Source organism: Podarcis filfolensis (genome assembly GCF_964270895.1).
Source record: "Podarcis filfolensis genome assembly, chromosome: W".
In the NCBI taxonomy this organism is placed as follows: Eukaryota; Metazoa; Chordata; class Lepidosauria; order Squamata; family Lacertidae; genus Podarcis; species Podarcis filfolensis.
In genome coordinates, this window is record NC_139619.1 from 36,402,928 (window position 1) to 36,424,722 (window position 21,795).

Genomic DNA, 21,795 nt, shown 5'->3' on the forward strand with positions numbered 1-21,795 from the left:
CTTTCTCCCCGCAGCGTGGAGATCGGTGAGAGCGTGCGCGGCGAGGACGTCTACATCGTCCAGAGCGGCTGTGGCGAGATCAATGACCACCTGATGGAGCTGCTAATCATGATCAACGCCTGCAAGATTGCGTCTGCCAGCCGAGTGACAGCAGTCATTCCCTGCTTCCCCTACGCCCGGCAGGACAAGAAGGACAAGGTTTCCGGGGGGATGGGATTACTGGCGCACCAGGGAGGGGGTGAAGTTGCCGGGCGGACTGGGCTGAGGGCAGCCATGCCCCAGTCTTGCTAGCTAAGCTGGGTTATAAAGGTAAAGGTAAAGGACCCCTGAAAGTTAAGTCCAGTTGTGAACGACTCTGGGGTTGCGGCGTTCATCTCGCTTTGCTGGCTGAGGGAGCCGACACAGTTTTTTTCTGGGTCATATGGCCAGCATGACTAAGCCACTTCTGGCGAAACCAGAGCAGTGCACGGAAATTTCACGCAAAGGCTGGGTTATATATAGGTGGGATGAATTGGAGACCTGCCTGCCAGGCATGCTGGGAGTTGGAGTCTGGCTAGCTAGGCCTGATTGTAGCTGGGATCCTAGCTGCTAGGTAGGATGAGAGTTGGAGTCCTGCTAGCTATGCTGGGTTATAGGTGGGATCCTGCCTGCTAGGCCTGATGGGAATTTTAGCACGGCACCCGATTCAACGGCCCCCTTTCCATTGCAGAGCCGGGCGCCCATCTCCGCCAAGCTCATCGCCAACATGCTCTCGGTGGCCGGCGCCGACCACATCATCACCATGGACCTGCACGCCTCTCAGATCCAGGTGGCGCCTCCAGGGCTCATCTAGTCCAGCCCGCATAGCCACGTGTGAACTTTCTGAATATTATGACTATTCAACACTTATGTTAATAATGTACTTTTTAATTTTAATTATTATTGATTTTGTGAAATATTTGAGCGCTTTTTTGGAGGGGAAAAGTGAGGCTTATATTCAGGCCAATACAGTATTATTACGTTGACTATGTTACTAAGGTCTGCTTTTTATGACATTTTCCAACTGCTTTTATCAGATTAATAATGATGATGATGATGGGGAAGCCCAGCCAGATGGACGGGGGTATATGTATAATTATTATTATTATTATTATTTATTTATTTATTATTTCTGCTTCCTGGCCCAGGGCTTCTTTGACATCCCTGTCGACAACCTGTATGCCGAGCCGGCCGTTATGAAGTGGATCAAGGAGAACATCGCCGAGTGGAAGAACTGCACCATCGTCTCGCCGGACGCCGGGGGGGCCAAAAGGTGACCCCAGAATTTCCCAAAATTTGTCACAGGTCCCTTCCAACTCTACCATTCAGAGATTCTGCATTGAGATTCCTGCTCTGCCGGGGGATGAACTGGATGACCCCTGGGGTCCTTCCCAGCTGCTCCATCCTATTCATCTCCCATTCTAATAATAATAGTAATAATAATAATAATAATAATAATAATAATAATAATAATAATAATAATTAATACCTTTGCTTCTCCATATTAAGAGGGTGCCAGCAAGGCTGAATCTTTCCATAAAAATGGATTTAAATAATAATAATAAAAGTATTTTAAATCAAGACATCTCAACCTAGAACCTCCTTCTCCCAGGGTGACATCCATCGCCGACCACCTGAACGTCGACTTTGCCCTCATCCACAAGGAGCGCAAGAAGGCCAGCGAGGTCGACCACATGGTCCTGGTGGGCGATGTCAAGGACCGGGCGGCCATCTTGGTGGACGACATGGCCGACACCTGTGGGACCATCTGCCACGCTGCCGACAAGTGAGTCTGATTTAAGTGGTGGGGAAATCTAATTTAAAATTTAAAAAATCCAATTTAAGTGGGGGGAAATTCTGTTTTAAATCAAAAAAATCAATTTAAATTTTAACAATCTGGTTTAAATTTTAAAAAATCTGATTTAAATGCTTTAAAAATCTGATTTAAATGCTTAAAAAATCTGATTTAAATTGAAAAAAAATCTGATTTAAATAAAAAATCTTCAGATTATTATTATTTTTAAAAAGCATTGATTTTTACCCACCCTGCTTGGAAGGCAACCCCTGTGGTCATCCAGCCCAACCCGCTTTCCCCCGCAGGCTCCTCTCGGCAGGCGCCACCCGAGTCTACGCCATCCTGACGCATGGTATCTTCTCCGGCCCAGCCATCTCCCGGATTAACGGCGCAGGGTTCGAGGCCGTCGTCGTCACCAACACCATCCCGCAGGAGGAGAAGATGAAGCACTGCCCCAAAATTCAGGTAGGGGGATTATTATTGTTATTGTTATTATCTATCTGGCACGTTCCTGATCATTCTCACATCTTCCATCAGCTTCGTCATTTATTACTATTATTAATTATTTTTATAATCTCTGGCACGTTTCTGGTCATTCTCACATCTTCCAATGTCAATTGTTTATTATTATTATTTATTATCATTATTATTTCTCTGGTCTGTCCCAGATCATTTGGCCCCTTCCTCGTGCCAACTTGCCGCATCCCGTGACTTTTAATTTCTATTCTTTGTCTATCGTCTTGTTTTATTGTGATGGCCGAGGGCTGGCGCAAATCAAGATTCATTCATTCATTCATTCAGAGCTTAACTGGCTGGTGAAGATTCATTCGTTCGTTCATTCGTTCGTCTTTTTTGCTATGGCCAAGGGCTGACGCAAATATTCATTCATATCGCGCACTATAACCCGGCGCCCAGTTAACCCTGCCTCTCCCTCTCTTTCCCCCCTAGGTGATTGACATCTCCATGATCCTGGCCGAGGCCATCCGCCGCACCCACAACGGCGAATCCGTCTCCTACCTGTTCAGCCACGTCCCGCTATAGTTCCTGACCCTGGCACACAAATTCAACAGTCCTCTGTGCATGTACAGGGTGCTGGGTTGGCTTTATCCCACGATTCCCCACTTTTCGATTCAGGGCGTCTGGTGGGTGGGAATTTTAGCGCAGGTCTAATTTGGGGGTCATTTTATCCACTCGTTTCTCTGGTTCTTTCACTTCCCGAAATCCCCTTTCAATTGGGGGCGTCTGGTGGTCGGAATTTAAAATGCGGTATTTATTGTTCATTTCCGACGGGGCGATCCAATCCCTTGGTGTTGGCGCTACAATTCCCCGCCCCTTGATTTGGGGTTACGACGCTATGGCTCCCAGCCCCAAATCCCATTTGTTCCCCTCTTTTCTGGTATCCCATGCTTGTTTCCTTCCCCCCAAAAACCCACCATTTTTCGGGAATCAGGGCGCCTGGCGTTGGCCCTAGAATTTCCCCCAAAGCGCCCAGTGGCGCCACGACTCCCCTAAACCCCATTCATTTCATTCTGTCTCCTGTCGCCCCCCCCCCAAGTACACTTATTTTCGAACTTGGATCCAGGCACTAGAATTCCCCCTAGGCGCCCAGCGGTGCTATGACTCCCCTAAGCCCCATTCATTTCGTTCTGTCTCCTATCGCCCCCAGAATACACTTAATTTTGCGCTTGAATTCCCTGCCCTCGAGTCTATTCATTTCATCCAATCTCACCTCTGATCCCCATTATTTCCCCACCTAATTTTTTCAGATTCTGGTCTCTGATCCTGGGCAGCAGTGTGGGAATTCTAGCGTGTTTAAAATAAAAAAATTATATTAACCTGCGGTTAATATACCGTATTTTTTGCTCTATAAGACTCACTTTTTCCCTCCTAAAAAGTAAGGGGAAATGTGTGTGCGTCTTACGGGGCGAATGCAGGCTGCGCAGCTATCCCAGAACCCAGAACAGCAAGAGGGATTGCTGCTTTCACTGCGCAGCGATCCCTCTTGCTGTTCTGGCTTCTGAGATTCAGAATATTTTTTTCTTGTTTTCCTCCTCCGAAAACTAGGTGTGTCTTGTGGTCTGGTGCGTCTTATAGAGCGAAAAATGCAGTAATATGGGGTGTGTCCTGTTCATTTCAGAGGGGAAAATCGTTGCTGCAATTCTCCCCACTCAGAAAACCCTTCACCCTTGGGTGCCCAGTTGAGAATTATAGACTCCTGGAGCTCCTGCCCCCCCCCCCCCCCACCGTTCCAGGTTTGAGTCCTGGCGATGGATGAATGAATAATAAACCCTCATTTAAAGGCCCAAAATCTCTATTTCTTCATTTGCGGGGTGGGTGGGTGGATCGCAGCTCAGCATGCTGGGAGTTGTAGTTTCTTCCTCTTCTACGGTTTCCTTGAGATAGGGAAGCTTTTTATATTTGATGAATTATTGTGTTCATGAGACCTTCGGGTATAGGGTGGCATAAAATAAATATTTTGCAGGAAGCCAGATGGGCAGGGTATATTATTATTATTAATTTATTTTTTCCTCCAAATATTTTTATTGAAACTTAACATATATACATAATAACCAAAATTCCCAATGATTCCTTCACATAAAATATAATATCTAAATTACAACAGCTACTTAATTATAAAACCCACCACCCACCCTCTACTTCTCTCCACAGCAATTCTACTTCTTTATATTTCTTTCTACCTTTTTTCCTTGCATTCTATAATAAATTACATTCTGATTTTTCCTTCTTTCTTTATTGTTTTTGTTATTGCTTACATTTTGTATTCTAAGCCTATTAGCATCTCATTTTTAGAACAATATTTTGACATATAATCTTCGAAATACTTCCACTCCATTCTTAACTTTTGATTTGATTGATATCTTATAATTGAAGTTAATTTTACCAATTCTATATACTCACTTAATTTACAAATCCACGCTTCCTTTGTTGGTGTGTCCTGAGATTTCCATTTAGTGGCAATTACTGGTACTACCCTGGCAGCTGTTGTTGCATATAAAAAGATTGTTTTTTTTTTCATTTGTGGTACATCTTTGCCCACCAACCCTAACAGATAAGCTTCGGGATTTTATCAAGGGATTTTTAACATTTTCTTAAGTTCCTCATGTATTATTCCCCAAAACTTCTTTATTTCCTTGCAACCCCACCACATAAGAATTATCGTTCCAGGTTCTTTGTTACATTTCCAGCAAATGTTGGATTTTAATTTATATATTTTGGCGAGTTTGACTGGTGTTAAATACCACCTGTAAAACATTTTAACAAAATTTTCCTTTATCGTATAGCAGGCGGTAAAGCGGATATCCTCGCGACAGAGTTTCTCCCATTGTTCTAAATATATAGCGTGGCCGATATCTTGTGCCCATTTGCCCATTGTTTATTTTACCTCTTCATCAAATCATAGTCCTATAATAGAGTGTAAATTTTTGAAAATAATTCCTATTCTTTTGTAATATAATGGTGCTAAATAGTGTTTTGTTCTTTGGCAAAACCTTTTCTTTGATCTGCATTAAAGACACTTTTTAATTGTATATATTGCCAATTATCCATCCCATATTGTATTAATTCTTCATATGTTTTTAATTTTAACTTTCCTTGGTCTTCTTCCAGTATTTGTCTATATGTTGCCCAGTTCGGATTCATATTGAGTTTTTTAAGTGCATGGGCTTCTAATGGAGAGATCCATAATGGGATTTGTGGCTCTAATAACTGTTTAGAGGTGCTATTATTACCAATTATTATTATTGCAAGTGCCTGGACTGCATGACCCTCGAGAGGCCCTAAAAATGTCGCAGGGAACAGATTGGGGCGTCCCTATTTCCACCATAGAAAAGAAGGAAGGAGCTCCAGTACCATTTTTCTAAAAATTATTAATAATAATAATTTTATTTCTGTCCTGTTGAAAGCCGCCCAGAGTGGCTGGGGAAAGCCAGCCAGATGGGTGGGGTAGAAATAAAGCTATTACATTCATACCTCGAGTTACAGACGCTTCAGGTTGCACGTTTTTGGGTTGCGCACCTCGCAGAACCCGGAAGTACTGGAACGGGTTACTTCCGGGTGTTGTCGCATGTGCAGAAGTGCTAAGTCGCGCTATGTGCAGAAGTGCTGAATTGTGACCCGCTGCAGGTTACGAATGCTGGGGGTTGCAAACGTGCCTCCCGCATGGATCACATTTGCAACCCGAGCGTCCACTGTATTATTAGGGATAGGGATAGGGTTGTTGTTGTTATTATTATTCTGCCCAGAGTGGCTGGGGAAACCCAGCCAGATGGGTGGTGTATAAAGAATAAAAGTCGTCATCCCTGTTGTTGGAATTGTAATTGGAAGGGAGGTTTTTGGTTTGATTTCATGAGGGATATTTTTAAAATATTCAACGGGAATAATTTAAAGTCTGATATACACACACACACACAGACACAGATAGATATGATATAAATACATATATAAAAATATAAATATGGATAAATATCTTATATAAGCTAACATATATATAAATGTGTGTGTGTGTGTGTGTGTAAATATCTGTATCTATGATAGCGCATATATATATATATATATCAATCAGTATACTCCTTTATTTCAAACCAAGGAAACTAGAATTGTAATCCTTGTTGCTGGAAATGTAATTGGAAGGGAGGTTTTGGGTATGATTTCGCCACAATATTTGTTGCATTTTCTTCGTTGCGTTTGACGGATTGTTGGATCGGTACCGTATTGGCCTGAATATATGACACTTTTAAAACTTCCTGGTTGGAATTTGGGGGGAAAGGGAGGCTTTTATTCCTGACAATACGGTAGTTCCATCTGATTTCCCCACCGAAACGGAGCGAAGCATTAAAAAACCGACAAGCTCTTCTCATGAAATTCACCCTTCATTTTTATTTCAATATTATCCTTCGTTATTCGTCCTTCGTTATTTCGGCTTTCTGCGCGCCATGTTAAGAACGGTCAATTTTCACATTTTTATATATGTATGTGTGTGTGTGTGTGTGTGTGTGTGTGTATACACACACACACACACGTTTTTATTAGCCTCTTACAAAAAAAAATGGTGTTATCTCGTCGAATAATTTCCCGCCGTTTGAGCATAAAACTGCACTTATTTTTTTCAAAAAAATGACTTTCTTTTTGGAAACTTCAAGGGATGGAGTGATTTTTCCTCCAAAAAGCAGAACTAACAGGTTGTAGGACCTCTCTCTCGCTCCGACGTTGGTTTCCCGCGCTGACGAAATCCCCAGGCCGGGAATAATCCTGTTTTCGGGTCCGGCTGGGTCAAGTGAGATCATAGAATCATGGTTGCATTTGAAAAGGTACCCCGGGGTTATGTAGTCCAACCCTGGCGGATCGGGACAAGCCAACTGGCTGACGGGCAGTTAGAGCAGGAGGTTGGCGGCCGCCTGGTTAGAGCCTCGCGGTTAGAAGACCAGTCCAGGGTGCCAATAATACGAGGGTTATTATTATTATGAAGAGGGAGGGAGTCTCTTCGCCCGGGAGGGGTGTGCCGGGTTAGAATTTCGTTCCCCGGCCCATCAGCCTCAGGACGGCGAAGTTATAGGTGGCCGCGATGATAAATGTCACCTATGGAGGAAGGGGAAGAGAAGCAGAATTGCTAGAACCCATTCCTCCTGGTTCTCCTGATATCTCAGCAGCTTTGAAGACCATCAAGAATGGTCTCCTGCTCTTTCCTCCTGATTCCCCTGATATTTCAGCAACTTTGAAGACCATCAAGAATGGTCTCCTGCCCATTCCTCCTGCTTCTCCTGATATCTCAGCAGCTTTGGTGGTCTCCTGCTCTTTCCTCCTGGTTCCCCTAATATCTCAGCAGCTTTGAGGAGACCATCAAACACAGTCTCCCGCAGGCCCATCGGAAGGAGTCCTGCTGATTTTCCAGGGTTCTGCCAGAGACCTCCCTCCCATCCTTTGCCCCACGTGTAGCTCAAATCCTCCACCCAGAGATGAAGAGTTGTGGGAAGCCATCCTTACCAGAGCCACCAAGGTGACCGCTGCTCCCACAAAGGCCGCAATGAACAGGTGGAACGTCATCTGGAACTGTAGGATGATGATGATGATAATAATAATAATAATAATAATAATAATAATAATAATAATAATAATAATAATAATTTATTTATACCCCGCCCATCTGGCTGGGCTTCCCCAGCCACTCTGGGCGGCTTCCAACAAAATATTAAAATACAGTAATGCATCAAACGTTAAAAGCTTCCCTAAACAGGGCTGCCTTCAGATGTCTTCTAAAAGTCTGGTATTTGTTGTTCTCTTTGACATCTGGTGGGAGGGCGTTCCACAGGGCGGGCGCCACTACCGAGAAGGCCCTCTGCCTGGTTCCCTGTAACTTGGCTTCTTGCAGTGAGGGAACTGCCAGAAGGCCCCTGGCGCTGGACCTCAGTGTCCAGGCAGAATGATGGGGGTGGAGACGCTCCTTCAGGTATACAGGACCGAGGCCGTTTAGGGCTTTAAAGGTCAGCACCAACACTTTGAACTGTGCTCGGAAACGTACTGGGAACCGATGTAGGTCTTTCAAGACCGGTGTTATGTGGTCTCGGCGGCCGCTCCCAGTCACCAGAGAAGAAGGAGAAGAAGGAGGAGGAGAGGAAGGAGGAGGAGGAGAATGGGTCACCCATTGAAGGATCTCAATGTAGAAACACAGAATGGTAGGAAGGACCAGGAAGGTCCTCTAGTCTTGACCACTGAGAACTCACCTCGGATGTCTTGCAGATGGAAAGAAGGCTCTGGCCACACACTCTTCCCGGGGAAGCGTTCCACGGCAGGACACCTGTGTCAGGGCACCGAAACACAGAACGGTTCAGAGTTGGAGGGCCACCTCGCCCCACCTCCTTGACCCCTCTTGACATGTGAAGCTGGAGGTCCACCAAGACCCTGAGAACCTGCTCCCAGATCCTGATAGCAAGCCGGTGGTCTACCAAGACCCTGAGCCCACCATCAGGGTCCATCAGATTCTCCCTAAACGCAGGACCTGACCTTTCCCCCACTTGAAAATGCCTTGGGTTGATTCATGTGATGTTGGAGGACCACCAAGCCTGAGATCTTTCTCCCGGGTCCTGATAGCAAGCTGGCAAGACCCCGAGGTCCTTCCTGACCTTCGTCCCTCTGGAAATTCATTGGGGTGAGACCCGTGGGGAGATGGGGCTCCCTCAGGATCTTGAGATTCTCCCAGGTTCTGCTACCAAGCTTGGTGTTCTACCAGGACCTTGAGAACCTTCTCCCAGGTCCTGCTACCAAGCTTGGTGCTCCATCAAGACCTCAAGATCCTTCTTCCAAGCTTGGTGGTCAACCAAGACCTCAAAAACCTTCTCCCAGGTCCTACTGGGAGACCCCTCATGAGGTTCTTCCTCCCCAAGGTGGCCCAGTAAACTAGGTTCTTCCTCACCATACATCCGGGCGTCTGTGCAGAGGTTCCCGATACCGGCGGCCGTCTTGGTGGGGTTGGCGATGGAGTTGCAGGTGGTCCAGGCCGTGAAGTAGACGTAGATGGGGACAGCCGAGCAGGCCAGGACCAGGAGCCAGAGGACGGTCAGGACATAGGTGATGCCCACAAACTGAAAGGAGGGAGAAGAAACGAGTGTCAGCGATGGGCCGGGAGCTTCCGGAGGACGGGGCATGAGACTGGAGACCTTTGGGACCTGAGGAACTCCCAGCCACTTGGACCTTTCCTCCCGATATTCCCACAAGGGGTGGGCAGAACTTGAAAGGTCCCTATTCCCAGGTTCCTATGATCCATTAAAATCCTATTTTCAGGGGCGGCTTATATTTGGGTATTTCTCAGGTGATGATGGAGACCTCCTATTCTATCCTATAAAATGAAAACAGACCTCCTATTCCATCCCCTAAAATGAAAAGAGTGGCCTCCTATTCTATCCCCTAAAATGAAAACAGACCTCCTCTTCCATCCCACAGATATTTATCTGATTAAAATACGGACTGCCTATTCCATCCCATAAAATGATAATAGCCACCTCTTCTTCCACGCCTCACAAGTCAAATCTGGGACTGAGAAAACAGGGATACTCGGATGGCCCGGGATTGGGGGGGAGGGGACCTCCATAGGCACAGCAGGTGGTTTTCTGATTGCACCACGAGTCACAAGTACAAGTCCCTTGCTGCCTTTTGGGGCAGGAACGTCCTTCCGGGATGGAGGCCCGAAGGGTACTTATAGGGCAGGAAGGGGCTAAAAGTGCCCTGTTGGATTCCTTAGACGTGGAATTTCCTCCTTTTTCCACCAATGCCACCTGCGACAGCACAGGCAGCGGACCTTGGAATTGTAAAGCCATTCCGAAGAATCAAGAATCAAGCGGAGGAGGGTTTCCTTTTTGGAAGGATAAAATCGGGGTCCCCAAACTAAGGCCCGTGGGCTGGATAAGGCTCGAGGGACTCGTTTATCCAGCCCATGGCGAACCCCGCTGCCCGCTGCCACCACCTGCTCTTACCCGTGCTGCACTGCGCGGCTGCCCACTCCCAGGTCTGAGGAGCACCAGAAATAGCTTGTGCGCATGCGCAAGCGTTATTTGCGCATGCACAAGTTATTTCCGGTGCACATCTGGGTGGGAGGAGGCCTGTGCACATGCACACAAGCTATTTCCGGTGCTCCTCCAACTCAAAAGTGTGCCGGAAATAGGGTGTGCGCACGTGTCTGGGCACGCGCTCCCCCACCCTCCGGCCCAACGCGCAATTGGCACTGGAGACACTGGCCCGAGGCATGGCAAGTTTGCTGACCCCTGGATAAAATCCTCCTTTTACAGAAAGGTTCGGCCTTGCTTGCCTCCTCTTAATATGGACAACCAGAGGAAGGTTTCCTTTTTGGAAGGATAAAGTCATTTTATAGAAAGGTTCAACCTTGCTGGCATCCTCTCAGTATGGACAACCAGTGTGAGTGAAGGAAGGACAAGACTTATTCAATATATCCTGTTCCTAACACCCCCCACCATCGGCAGTCTCATGCCCCGGGTTTGAACGGCGCTGGCACCAGGTGCGAAAGAGGAGAAGATCACCTTATCGGGATGGCCCAGCCATTTTCCCACACAGTGACACACCAGCTCCCAGGAGTGGCCGGGCCGGTGTCCTCGGGGCCCCCTCCCCTTGTAGCCTACCGTGGCACCCAGGCCCTTGCCGCAGACGGTGGCCCGGTAGTCGCCGAAGACCTGCCGGACAGCGCTGGTGGTGTAGAAGCCTTCAGCCAGCAGGAGGGCACCAAAGAGGAAGAAGAAGCCGGCCACCCCGTAGATGGCGTACTGGAAGTCGTGGATCCTGCAGGGGAGAAAATAGGAGAGGGGGGCCATCGGTACAGCAGGGGCACCCAAGGGTCATCCAGTCTGTCCCCCCACCAGAGCTAGGAGGGATATACAGTTGGGAAAGGATTGCAGAATATTATTTTGATAGAAGACGGGTCGTGTGGCCGTAGTTTAACTTGATGTGGACATGCAGTGAGAAAAGGATTGCAGAATATGAACGGGGGAACGAACCGGTAAACAAACAAGAAAACGAACGAGGGAACGAACAAAGGCGGCGGAGAAAAGAAACGTTTGGAGGCGCTTACACATCAACCAGGTACTCGTAATCCTGGTAGTTTTTTGAGAAGTAGGTCTCGATCAGGTGCTCGGTGCCAGTCAGGGCTTCGTGGCTGCAGCCGCAGAAGAGTGCCACCCCCAGGAAGCACAGGGCCGTGGCCACCAGCGAGGTGAAGGGTGCCCCCACGAGGCAGCGGGCACAGCACTCTAACAGACCTGCAGGGAGAGGGGAAGAAAGGAAGGAGGGAAGGATAGAGACCTCTTGAGGAAGAGTTGCCTAACCCCTATCGCTCACCCCATCCCTAACCCCTATCCTTATTCTAAACCCTTTCCCTAACCCCTATCATTAACCACTATCCCAAACCACTATCCCTAACCCCCATCCCTATCCCTAACCCCCATCCCTATCTCCTTTCCCTATCCTAAACCACTGTCCCTAACCCTAACCACTACACCTAATCCCTAACCCTAACCCCTATCCCTATCCCTAACCCCAAGGGTCATCCAGTCCAGCCCCCGGTCAGGCAGCAATCTTGGCATCGAATCACAGGTGGCACCAGTGCCGGATTTACATCTAAGCTCAACAAGCCGTAGCTTAGGGCCCCCCTCTCTTGGGGGCCCCAAAAAATATAAAAGGGGAAAAAACCCTGGATGTACATTTCCAGAATAGAAAATAAAAAGCAAATAAAATAAAACCGACATGCAGCAACAGTGTGTTGTGTTGTGTTGGCTCCTGTAATGTAAGTCACGGGCCCCGCCTGCTCCCTAAAATATCCCTGGTTTCCTCCTGTTACAGCTTGGTCTCTCCCACAGACAGGAGACAACTCTGGCTGTTAATTATTTCAGATTTATTGCAAAAACAACAAACTAGGATGGAGCTCCTCTACTCATCCTTCTCCCCAGAAGATGGAATTGCCCGGAGTGAGCTCTTCCCCCTTCCCCAGCACGGAAGCCCCCACCTTCTCTTCCAGTATCCTACAAGATTTGGCAGAGAGTGTTTCCTGCATTCCATGCATTCCAACGTCTTGCCCACTATCAGAGTTCTCACACATCTGTCTGTCCCTTTGGCCAGAGCTCAGATTACAGTTGCTCTCCCCCTCCTCTCTGCTTTCTGCTGTTAACTGTCCTCTCTCTGTGCCTGCTTTTCCTCCTCCTGTCAGCATCTGAGCTTCGCTGACACCTCCTTTCTATATATAGGGTGCCGACATTCTGCATGGACTGGTTGCCTGGCAACATGTGGAAATGGCTTTAGAGACCTATGAGGTCCATCAATGACCATATAGCATATATTCAACACAAAAAAAACTCAAGCCTCTGTACCAGAACAAAAAGACCTTGCATCTGAGCTAAAAACTCTTGCAGCTGAACAAGAAAAGAAATTTGAGAAACTTGAGAAAGTGGGAGAAGATACACATGACAATTTAGAGGGAAAGGAAGGAGGAGCTATAATGCTGCAGAGGATTAAAGAGAGCCAAAGGCCTGTAAAGATGGATATAAAGGAAAAGACAAACCTGATTAAAGTGGAAGTTGGAGTTTCTGGGACACTTGGACTTAAAAGAAGTAAAAAACAAGATTTGGATTACAGTTCTAAATATGGAGGCCTGGCAGGAAGAAATATGGACCTTAATGGGACAGAGCTTCTCCGAGATTTGGTGTTTATTATAAAGGACTATCAAAAAAACCAGCAGAGAGGAAAGGAGAGAGATTTAAGGGCCTCGGATGTGAGGTCACCAGGCTGACACCAGATAGATTGATGGACATCGGTTGGAGATTGAAACCGGGAAAGGCGGGGAGTGGGGTTTTGGGTATCCAAAGGCGGTACAAATATACTTTGTTTTTTCTTGTAAATATTTTGTTTTGCTACTTAGACTAAAATGGGGAATTCGTGAAATGGAATTGGGGTCGACTTTAGAAAAAGGTATTAAGAATTAAGTTTTGATGCATAAAGATTGAGGTTTATGTTAAAATTGGTTAATTAAAAGGATTTAAATATAATAAGGTAAAATTTGGGGATAGGAACTTGTTGAATTAAAAACTGAATTGGAATACAAGAAGGGGAGATGTGGGGAAGTCAAGGAAATATGATATTGAAAGAAAGGATTGCAACTATATGTGTGTTTTTTGTTTTGTTTTTCTTCTTGCTTTTTGTTTTTCCTTAAATTTTTTGAAAATTTCAATAAATATTCTATAAAAAAATATATATATTCAACACAAAAAAACAACGACAATTTGTTGTGGACAAAGGACAGCTGGACATAGAAATGGCCCCATTACCTTCAGGAGCTGAGAGCCGCATCAAACCTCAATCTGGCCCTGAAACGCATTTGCCGGACCTTGGGATCAGTAAGGAAAGTCTTTTAAACTTGCTTCCCAGTGGGGTGGATTTGATTTGAAATCAAATCAGTTTCAGTCACAATTTAAATCACAATTTAAATCGCTAGTCAGTAAGACTTGGCCTTGCTGCCATCCTCTGAATATTGACCACCAGAGGAAGGTTTCTTTTTGGGAATCATAAATTCGTTTTCACACATACATCAAAAATGGCTGATTTGGTTCCATTATTAGAAATACATAGACCGATAATGATGAAATTCTGGTGAGGTTTAAGACATTTCTATTGGGACCACTTTTCTGCTGGACTCGATTGGAAGGAGAAAAACCATCATAACCATTTAAACCATTTATTTCATTAAAACAATAACATGATAGCATATGTATCAATGTTAACTGATGTTGTTGAACGATATTATTATTATTATTATTACTCAGTCCCACCACGGAAAGGTGGGAATCTCAACGTGGCCTCGCATCGGAAGGCAACCCAGCCCTGCTAGGCAGGCCCTGGGTATCTCAGGCTTCAGATGGCTACCTGGAGAACCGGCTTGGGGTACTGTATCCGGGTTCGAGTTCTGCAGAGCCGCGGTTGGTTGGGGTTCGGGCCCGCCACTAACATTATCTACGTTGTGAAAAATACAAGGGTCAGCAGGACAGGCAGGCCTCCCCACGGCTCCTTCCTCTCCAATAATAATAATAATAATAATAATAATAATAATAATTTCTTATTTATACCCCACCCATCTGGCTGGGTTTCCCCGAATGCTGAGACCCCCCCCCAAGGGTTGTCAAATCGGACCCCTTGACAAGGCAGGAATTTCAAAATAGGAGCAGAAATCTGGATTTGACCCCAACGGTCAATTGGTCCAATGTTCTGCTTAATCTCTGCTGGTAACAAGCAGCTGTGAGATGCCAGAAACAGTGTCAGGTCTGGATTCGAACTCGCAGCTCATCAATTGTCCATTGTCTTTGGGACAATGGAGCCTTGATATCTCCATCCCACGTTGCCCCCACATCCCACCCCAGGGATGGTGAGGAATGGTCCGGTTAGAGTCCTGGGAAGAGGGCCCTGGGTTCAAATCCCCGAGACCTACCTGGCAGGGTGAAAATAGGGACCTGCCCAATTCTATCCCCCCAATATTTCTCTGGTGAAAAGAGAGCTCCTGTTCTATCCTCTAAAATGAAAATAGAGACCACCTATTCCATCCCCTAGAATGAAAATAGAAACTTCCTAGTCCGTCCCCTAAAATGAAAATAGAGATCTCCTATTCCAGCCCCTAAAATGAAAATGGAGACCTCCTTTTCTATCCCCTAAAATGAAAATAGAGACCTCCTATTCTATCCCCTAAAATGATTTTTTTAAAAAACGCTTTCTTCGTTATAAAACTGTACAAGAGAAATACAATGGTACCTCTGGTTACGTACTTAATTCGTTCCGGAGGTCCGTTCTTAACCTGAAACTGTTCTTAACGTGAGGTACCACTTTAGCTAATGGGGCCTCCCGCTGCTGCTGCACGATTTTTGTTCTCATGAAGCAAAGTTCTTAACCCGAGGTACTATTTCTGGGTTAGCGGAGTCTGTAACCTGAAGCGTATGTAACCTGAGGTACCACTGTAATCAAGAAATGTTAAAATCCTTCGTTTCTGAATGGATACTTGTTTTGTACATTAATTAGCATGACCTCTGTGATAGGAATTTTGAGGTCTAGATAGATGATAATGTTCATAACTGCACGTACATAGATCAAGCACAGGAAGACTGACCAAGGAGAAGCTTCAGGATCCATGAAAGCCCAGATAACAAGAAAAGTGTATATGCCTTGATTTAGCAGGAATGATCCCTTAAAGAGTTAAATTAACTAATTTGGACAAGTGCCCTTTTAAGAATGGTTTTGTTTTAACAGATTGGTTTGAAAAGTTGAAAACCATGGGCATATATAAATTCAAATTGGACTCAGTTTGAATTGGGCAAGTGTATCCAGGCTGCAATTAGCTTTTTGGTCCTTTAAGAGCAAGTGAGCAACTTCCCATGAGTGCAAGACCAGAGCCTGTAATAATAAAATCCCATAGAATGGCCAAGGTAAAGACATCTCTCTCATGACATGCCCAAACCTGTGCCAGCTATGGTGAATGCCAGGCGACATGGTTGATATGAAAGCCCTGAGGAGATTCACCAGGATGTGTTGCTGTACCACTATGCCAGTGTGAGACTGCAGAAGAGCTATCTTGACACCTGAGAACACACACAAAAAAACGACGGAGCTAAAAAGCAAACTGCATTTTTCAGTCAGTAGTGGACCTTCCTGCTAAATGTAAAGCATAGACCACTATACGATATATTTACACAAAGGCATCCATTTACAACATACGATGTTATTATTTGTGGGGCAAAAATTTTTAAGAAAAATTCTAGCCCCAAAGGGGGAATAATGTGATAGGAATTTTGAGGTCTAGATATATGGTAATGTTCATAACTGCATGTACATAGATCAAGCACAGAAAGACTGACCTGAAGCCATTTTTTTCCTAAACTGAGCAAATGTTTCTCTGCATGGTCAAAATGGAAAAGCCTCCCCATTGTCTCTTCCTTCACAAATCCTGTCTTAAGGGTATGTCTGTGTTTGAATAAGGGTGTGAGCCTGTGACCTGGCCCAGGAACTATTTATCACTATAAAAGACTGGCCAGGCTCCGCAGGCAATCCAATCAAGTAACCTGCCAGACAGGAAATAAACAAGGATAAGAGAAAAACAATATTGAAATTTCTGTTTTAAGACCACCTTTTCTGTGATGTATCTGAGGGGTGGTCTTAGGTTACACCCCTTCTGTGATGTATGCATAATGTTTCTGGGGGTGGTCTTGATCTACAGGATGGGAATTTCAAAAGTCTTTATAAGCCCTTGCACAGCATTTTTTTGGGTCCTCCTCCTTTCCTGCGAGTGAGGGGAGCACCCTGTTGCAACAGATCAATAAAGATCAAGCTTACTAGCTGCTTTGCTTCTCAATATTCTCTGGTTGGCCTCTGTTATTTTCTCCTACCAATAGGGAACCTATGTAAGGACTCTATATGGGCTCTTGGATACCCCATAAGGGAAAGGGGCATATTTTTGTTTATAACACCTCCGATCTTTCCATTTTGTTCCTGAATTAGGTTCTTTAAATACACACAACTTTATTTCCTCCCCATTACTTCACTGACTTTAAATTTGATAAAGTTCTCCTTTTTACACACAGAAACTGTCGAAACCTGATATTTTGACCATGTTCTTTTACGTAGACTGTGTATTTCCCATTATATGGTAAATTTTTCGTCTGTCACCTTGCTGATAGTCTCGCTAGTTCGACATCCTCTCTTTCTTTCTTTATTTTAATTGATTTAATTGATTTAATTGATTTTGCCAGTCGGATTTGATTGTGATATCCTCTCCCTTCCCACCTTTTGCGATTAAAATATTGGCGGCAACTCTCCATAAAGACTCTCTTAAACTTTTTTAAATTCCTGCCAGGAATTATGGGAAACGAAATTCCCTAAAATAAAAATATGGAATAGGAGGTCTCCATTTTCATTTTACGGGATGGAATAGGAGGTCTCTGTTTTCATTTTAGGGGATAGAATTGGGGGTCTCTATTTTCATCCTGCCAGGAAGGTCTCGGGGATTTGAACCCGGGGCCCTCTTCCCAGGACTCAAACGGACCATTCCTCGCCTCTTCATCTCGGGGGTGGGATGGATGGAGGAAATGTGGAACAGAGCAAAGTGGAGAGATAAAAAGGCTCCCATTGTCCTGAAGACAATGGACAATAAGGGATGGGCTGCAAGTTCGAAACAATGCCCTCCTTCATGGCACCTCCAGGAGAGCGGCCCCGGTTGGTACGGAAAACACCAGAGCTGAAAGGAACCCCCGGTGGTCATCCAGCCTGACCTAGGAATGTCAGGGCAGTTTTGCAAAAAGAAACATGGGAAATTGGATTCAGATGGTGTGAAATTGTTAGGAATTTCAGGGGCCCATTAATGGACAGATTTATTTCACAGGAACATCGTTTTTTATTCGGTATATATGGCACAGATTAGTCCTGCCTAGATATGGGAAGGCCTAGGATAAAACCAGGAAAATTGGAAATAAAAAATAGTTTGATATAGTTTGAATATTCCACACCCTTTTTTTCTCCTTCAATTTTTCTGGGGGGAAACCCCCCCATTTTTTCCGGGTTTTTTCCAGGCCTGGATGAATCTCAGGGTCCCTTCCGATTGCCGAGCCAATCTCCTGGGTCCCATTCCCTCCGGTTGGCTATAGTTCCCATCTCTCTGGCGGTGTAGCAGTTAGAGTCCTGGGTTCGAATCCCCTCGCTTCTTGGCCGAGACCTACCTGGCCCGGTCGTGGTGAAAGGGAGGTGAGGAGCTGGAGGGATCTAGCCCACCTACCCAATATTTCTCCTGTGAAAATACAGACCTCCTCTTCTACTCCCTAAAATGAAAATAAGAACACCCGATTCTATCCCTCCAGCATTTCTCTTGTGAAAACGCAGACTTGCTATTCTATCCCCTAAAATGAGAATAGGAACATCCTATTCTGTCCCCCAAATATTTCCCTTGTGAGAATACAGACCTCCTCTTCTATCCCCTAAAAGGAAAATAGAGACCTCCTCTTCTACCCCCTAAAATGAAAATAGAGACCTCCTCTTCTATCCCCTAAAATGAAAATAGAGACCTCCTCTACTATCCCCTAAAAGGAAAATACAGACCTCCCCTAAAATGAAAATAGAGACCTCCTCTTCTACACCCTAAAATGAAAATAGAGACCTCCTCTTCTACCCCCTAAAATGAAGATAGAGACCCCCTTCTTCCAGCCCCCCAATATGTCTCCAATGAAAATAGGGAGGTCCTCTTTCCCTCCCTGATGTCCCCAGAAACACGTCACATTTCAAAGGTCTCAGAACAAGTGGTACAGTCCAGGGTGGGATCGGAACCCGGGATGGCTTCCCAAATCCCTGAGATCCACCTTGGCCAAATTAATGGGTGATGGAGATACTGAGAAGTTTTCCCCTGGTCCAACTCACCCATCGTCTTGGGGTTCAGGTGAAGTCACAACTGTTCTCTTCTTCAGCTAGGACAACCCAGTCGTCTTCTTCTCTTCTTCTCCTCCTCCTCTTCCTCCTCCTCACTTCACTGGATTTCTCTCTGCTCCCTCAGATCCTCCAAAGAAAAAGGGTTCTGTTGTGTAGAGCCATGCCCCTTAAAGGAGAAGCCGGCCCTGTCTCCTCCTGCTCCTTCTCCTCCCTGTTAACTCTGAGATGGACATGATCTGCTTGATGGAAAGTCCTAAGATCTGTGGGAGCTTCCAGCTTTGGTGGAAAGCTCTGAGCTCAGGCTGTAGGAACGTGGCTCACGGTCTCTGTGGATCACCAACTTTTGTTAGCAGGGCATAGGAGAAGGATCTCAGGGTCTTGGTAGACCCCCCCCCATCTTCACCTGAGTCCAACCCAAAGGATTTCAAGAAGTCAGGTTGTGCCTTTATGGAGAATCAGGTGGACCAATAGAACGATGATGGACCTCAGGGTCTTGGTGGACCACCAGATGGCCACCAGGATATGGGAGAAGGTTCTCAGGGGCTTGGTGGAGCTCTGTCTTCACATGAATACAACTCAATGGATTTTAAGAGGGACAACGGCCAGGTCCTGCATTTAGGGAGGATCACATGGATTCTGAGGGTGGACTCAGGGTCTTGGTGGACCACCAACTGGCGAGCAGGGCAAAGGAGAAAGTTCTCAGGGTCTTGGTGGACCTCATCTTCACCTGAGTCCAACCCAATGGATTTCAAGAGGGACAAAGGTCAGGTTCTGCATTTAGGGAAAATCAGTTGGAGCAATAGAAGGGTGGTGGACATCTGGGTCTGGGTCTTGGTGGACCGCCAGCTTCATATCAGTCTCACCAAGTGAATTTCAAGGAGGAGGAAGGTCAGGGTCTGCACTGAGCGAGGAGTTACCAGATCTAAGATAGGGGACACCTGGTTTTCTAGAAAAACATGGGAGATTCTGCCCTGCTCACCACAATTTCATTGTGATAGGTCTATGTCTTCCTAAGAGCAGAAGCAAATCAGTTACTATTCCAGAAATGAATTTGCCAGATTGGTCAATAGGAAGGTGATACCAGCAAGGCTGAGTCTTTGTGTAAAAAAGAAAAGGATTTGTCAATTGGAAGGTGATCGGAAACTGGGACGGCTTCTTTAAATCAGAGACGTCCCTGGGAAATAGCGATACTTGAAGGATCTGGTCTTTCTCCAAGGAAAATAGGGCTTATATCCGGGCCAATACGGTATATTCTTCTATTGGAGAACTGCCTTGACCAAAGGTGTCCTGGGCTTTGAAGACACTTGAACTCGGGACGCAAAGGAGAAATGGGCTAAGAGGCAGGAACCTTCACCAGGAAACCCCACTGTGGAAGGACATGCGGATCCAGAATTGGCCTCCACAGTCACTTACGGACTCACCGTAAGAAGAAGAAGAAGATTCTATTCTTCTATATCCTATCCTACCATCCTCCCCAGTTTGGCCCAGTTCCCCCAGCAGGTGTCGCGAGGGATGCCTTTGGCCCTCTATGGCTTCCTTCAGGATTTGGGGGCCGCCTGGCAGGGCCAGTGCGGAGAGGAGCCGCCTGGCAGAGCCACCCAGGGTGAAAAACAAGACCCTCTTTGTCGATTCCCAACAATGGAGAATGGAGAAAATCCGAACAAAGAGGACCATAGATCCTCCAGCAGGAGGGCAGAGAGGTCTTTGTCCCTCAGCAAACAAGGAGAGGCATTGTGGGGAGAAGGAAGGGAGCCCTGAGTGTCATCCAGACCAACCCCACTTCCGATGTTGCAAGGCGACGGTTCCTTCCCCCTCAGCCTTGCTGGCATCCCCTATTTTAGAACGTATTCTTTTTACGTGTTTTATTATATATTTTTTATTTTTTTATGTATTTCATGTTTTAAAAATTGTATTTTATCGTGCATTTCTTTGATTATGTGTTTCAGAATGTATTATTGTTCTTACGTCTTTTATGACTGACGCCAGGACAAGAACCCGGGGCAGGAATCTCAGGAATCTCAACATTGAAGCATGGAGTTGGAAGGGACACCGAGGGTCATCCAGACCAACCCCCCTTCCAACACCGATTTCTTCCCTTTGTACGCAAATATTCAGCCTTGCTGGCATCCCCTTCATCTTGACGGAAGACATACACCGAGAACAATGAAATGAGGGTGAGCAGGGCAGGTTTGATTTAAACCCCATCAACTGAAATCCCTTTTTTTGCATAAAGACTCTGCCTTGCAATAATAATAATAATATTCATTAGAATTTATATACTCGGAGGTCTCAGGGCGGCTCACAAATCAATGCTTCATTAGTGACCTCATCAGCTGAATTTTAAATGAATTTCATATTTTTGTTGGGGGGAAAGTCAAAAGCAAGAATGTGAAGTTGTATGCAGTCTGGACCCGTTTTTCAAGAATGTGGGACCCCCGAGGGTCGTCCACTCTAACCCCCTGCAAGGCAATATATATATAAAAAAATTATAGATAGAATTGGGTGTGGCGATCTTTCAGCAGGAGTTCTATGATTCTCATGTAGAAATACTAAAAATAAAATAAAAACAGGTTGTTACATGCCAACCCTTAAAAAATATATTTTAAAAATGTTAATATATATATATATATATATATATATATATTAAAAAATAAATAAATAAATTCTGAGCATATGAGGTTTAGCATCTTTTAAAAACTGACTTAAAGCATCGTGAATACAGGAATAAAATGGGGTTTGCATCTGTTACTCTAATGCTAAACATACTTACTGTGGGGGCGGGACACTTTTGTTGCAGAAAATGACAACAGATTTTAAATGTAAACGACCTAAATTCCTCTCCTAAGGAAAAAGCACTTTTGTTTAAAAGAGTGATTTTGCCCTCGTCAAACATGGCGGCGCCGCCTTCACTGCCCCCTTTCCGCAGCCACTTCCGCCCTCAGTCCCTCCCCTAAGCCTCCACTTCCGTCCTCAGGCCCTTTCGCTTCCGCCGCGCTTTAATGGACCTCCGCCTGCCCTCGTCCAAG

General features: G+C 45.6%; 3 protein-coding genes and 1 long non-coding RNA gene across 11 annotated transcripts in view; 1 reads left to right on the forward strand and 3 right to left on the reverse strand.

Moving 5' to 3' along the window:
* Nucleotides 1-20,949, forward strand: part of LOC310753900 (ribose-phosphate pyrophosphokinase 1-like) — a 41,425-nt gene extending 20,476 nt beyond the window's left edge. For 2 of the 6 annotated variants that reach the window (XR_014543496.1, XR_014543497.1), the window contains exons 2-8: nucleotides 15-198; nucleotides 710-808; nucleotides 1,167-1,291; nucleotides 1,631-1,804; nucleotides 2,119-2,278; nucleotides 2,762-3,800; nucleotides 3,842-4,121. Coding sequence is in view for 4 of the 6 variants with exons in the window: in XM_083595249.1 (XP_083451375.1) it covers nucleotides 15-198; nucleotides 710-808; nucleotides 1,167-1,291; nucleotides 1,631-1,804; nucleotides 2,119-2,278; nucleotides 2,762-2,854 (835 nt within the window). In the remaining 2 variants the exon portion in view is untranslated. Of the gene's footprint in view, nucleotides 1-14; nucleotides 199-709; nucleotides 899-1,166; nucleotides 1,292-1,630; nucleotides 1,805-2,118; nucleotides 2,279-2,761; nucleotides 4,122-20,715 lie in introns of those variants that run through there. The other 4 variants (XM_083595249.1, XM_083595251.1, XM_083595250.1 and 1 more) reach the window with 3 other exon arrangements.
* The window catches only part of LOC310753894 (tigger transposable element-derived protein 1-like), a 657,443-nt gene that overhangs the window by 609,555 nt on the left and 26,093 nt on the right, over nucleotides 1-21,795 (reverse strand). The gene's annotated exons all lie outside the window — the stretch shown is intronic.
* LOC310753909 overlaps nucleotides 1-21,795 on the reverse strand; it is a 395,356-nt gene that overhangs the window by 162,142 nt on the left and 211,419 nt on the right. The gene's annotated exons all lie outside the window — the stretch shown is intronic.
* Nucleotides 6,690-19,045, reverse strand: LOC310753901 (myelin proteolipid protein-like). 3 transcript variants are annotated; one of them, XM_083595253.1, is made up of 8 exons: nucleotides 18,761-19,045; nucleotides 14,243-14,329; nucleotides 11,403-11,589; nucleotides 10,858-11,113; nucleotides 9,240-9,408; nucleotides 8,551-8,624; nucleotides 7,814-7,879; nucleotides 6,690-7,408 (listed from the first exon to the last, which is right to left on the reverse strand). In XM_083595253.1, the coding sequence occupies exons 1-8, from the start codon at nucleotides 18,762-18,764 to the stop codon at nucleotides 7,337-7,339; spliced, it is 915 nt and encodes a 304-aa protein (XP_083451379.1). In that variant the 5' UTR covers nucleotides 18,765-19,045; the 3' UTR covers nucleotides 6,690-7,336. The 3 variants fall into 3 exon arrangements, with proteins under 3 accessions (XP_083451379.1, XP_083451381.1, XP_083451380.1); XM_083595255.1 differs by having other exon boundaries at nucleotides 10,957-11,113; nucleotides 18,761-19,039; XM_083595254.1 differs by lacking the exon at nucleotides 14,243-14,329 and having other exon boundaries at nucleotides 18,761-19,032.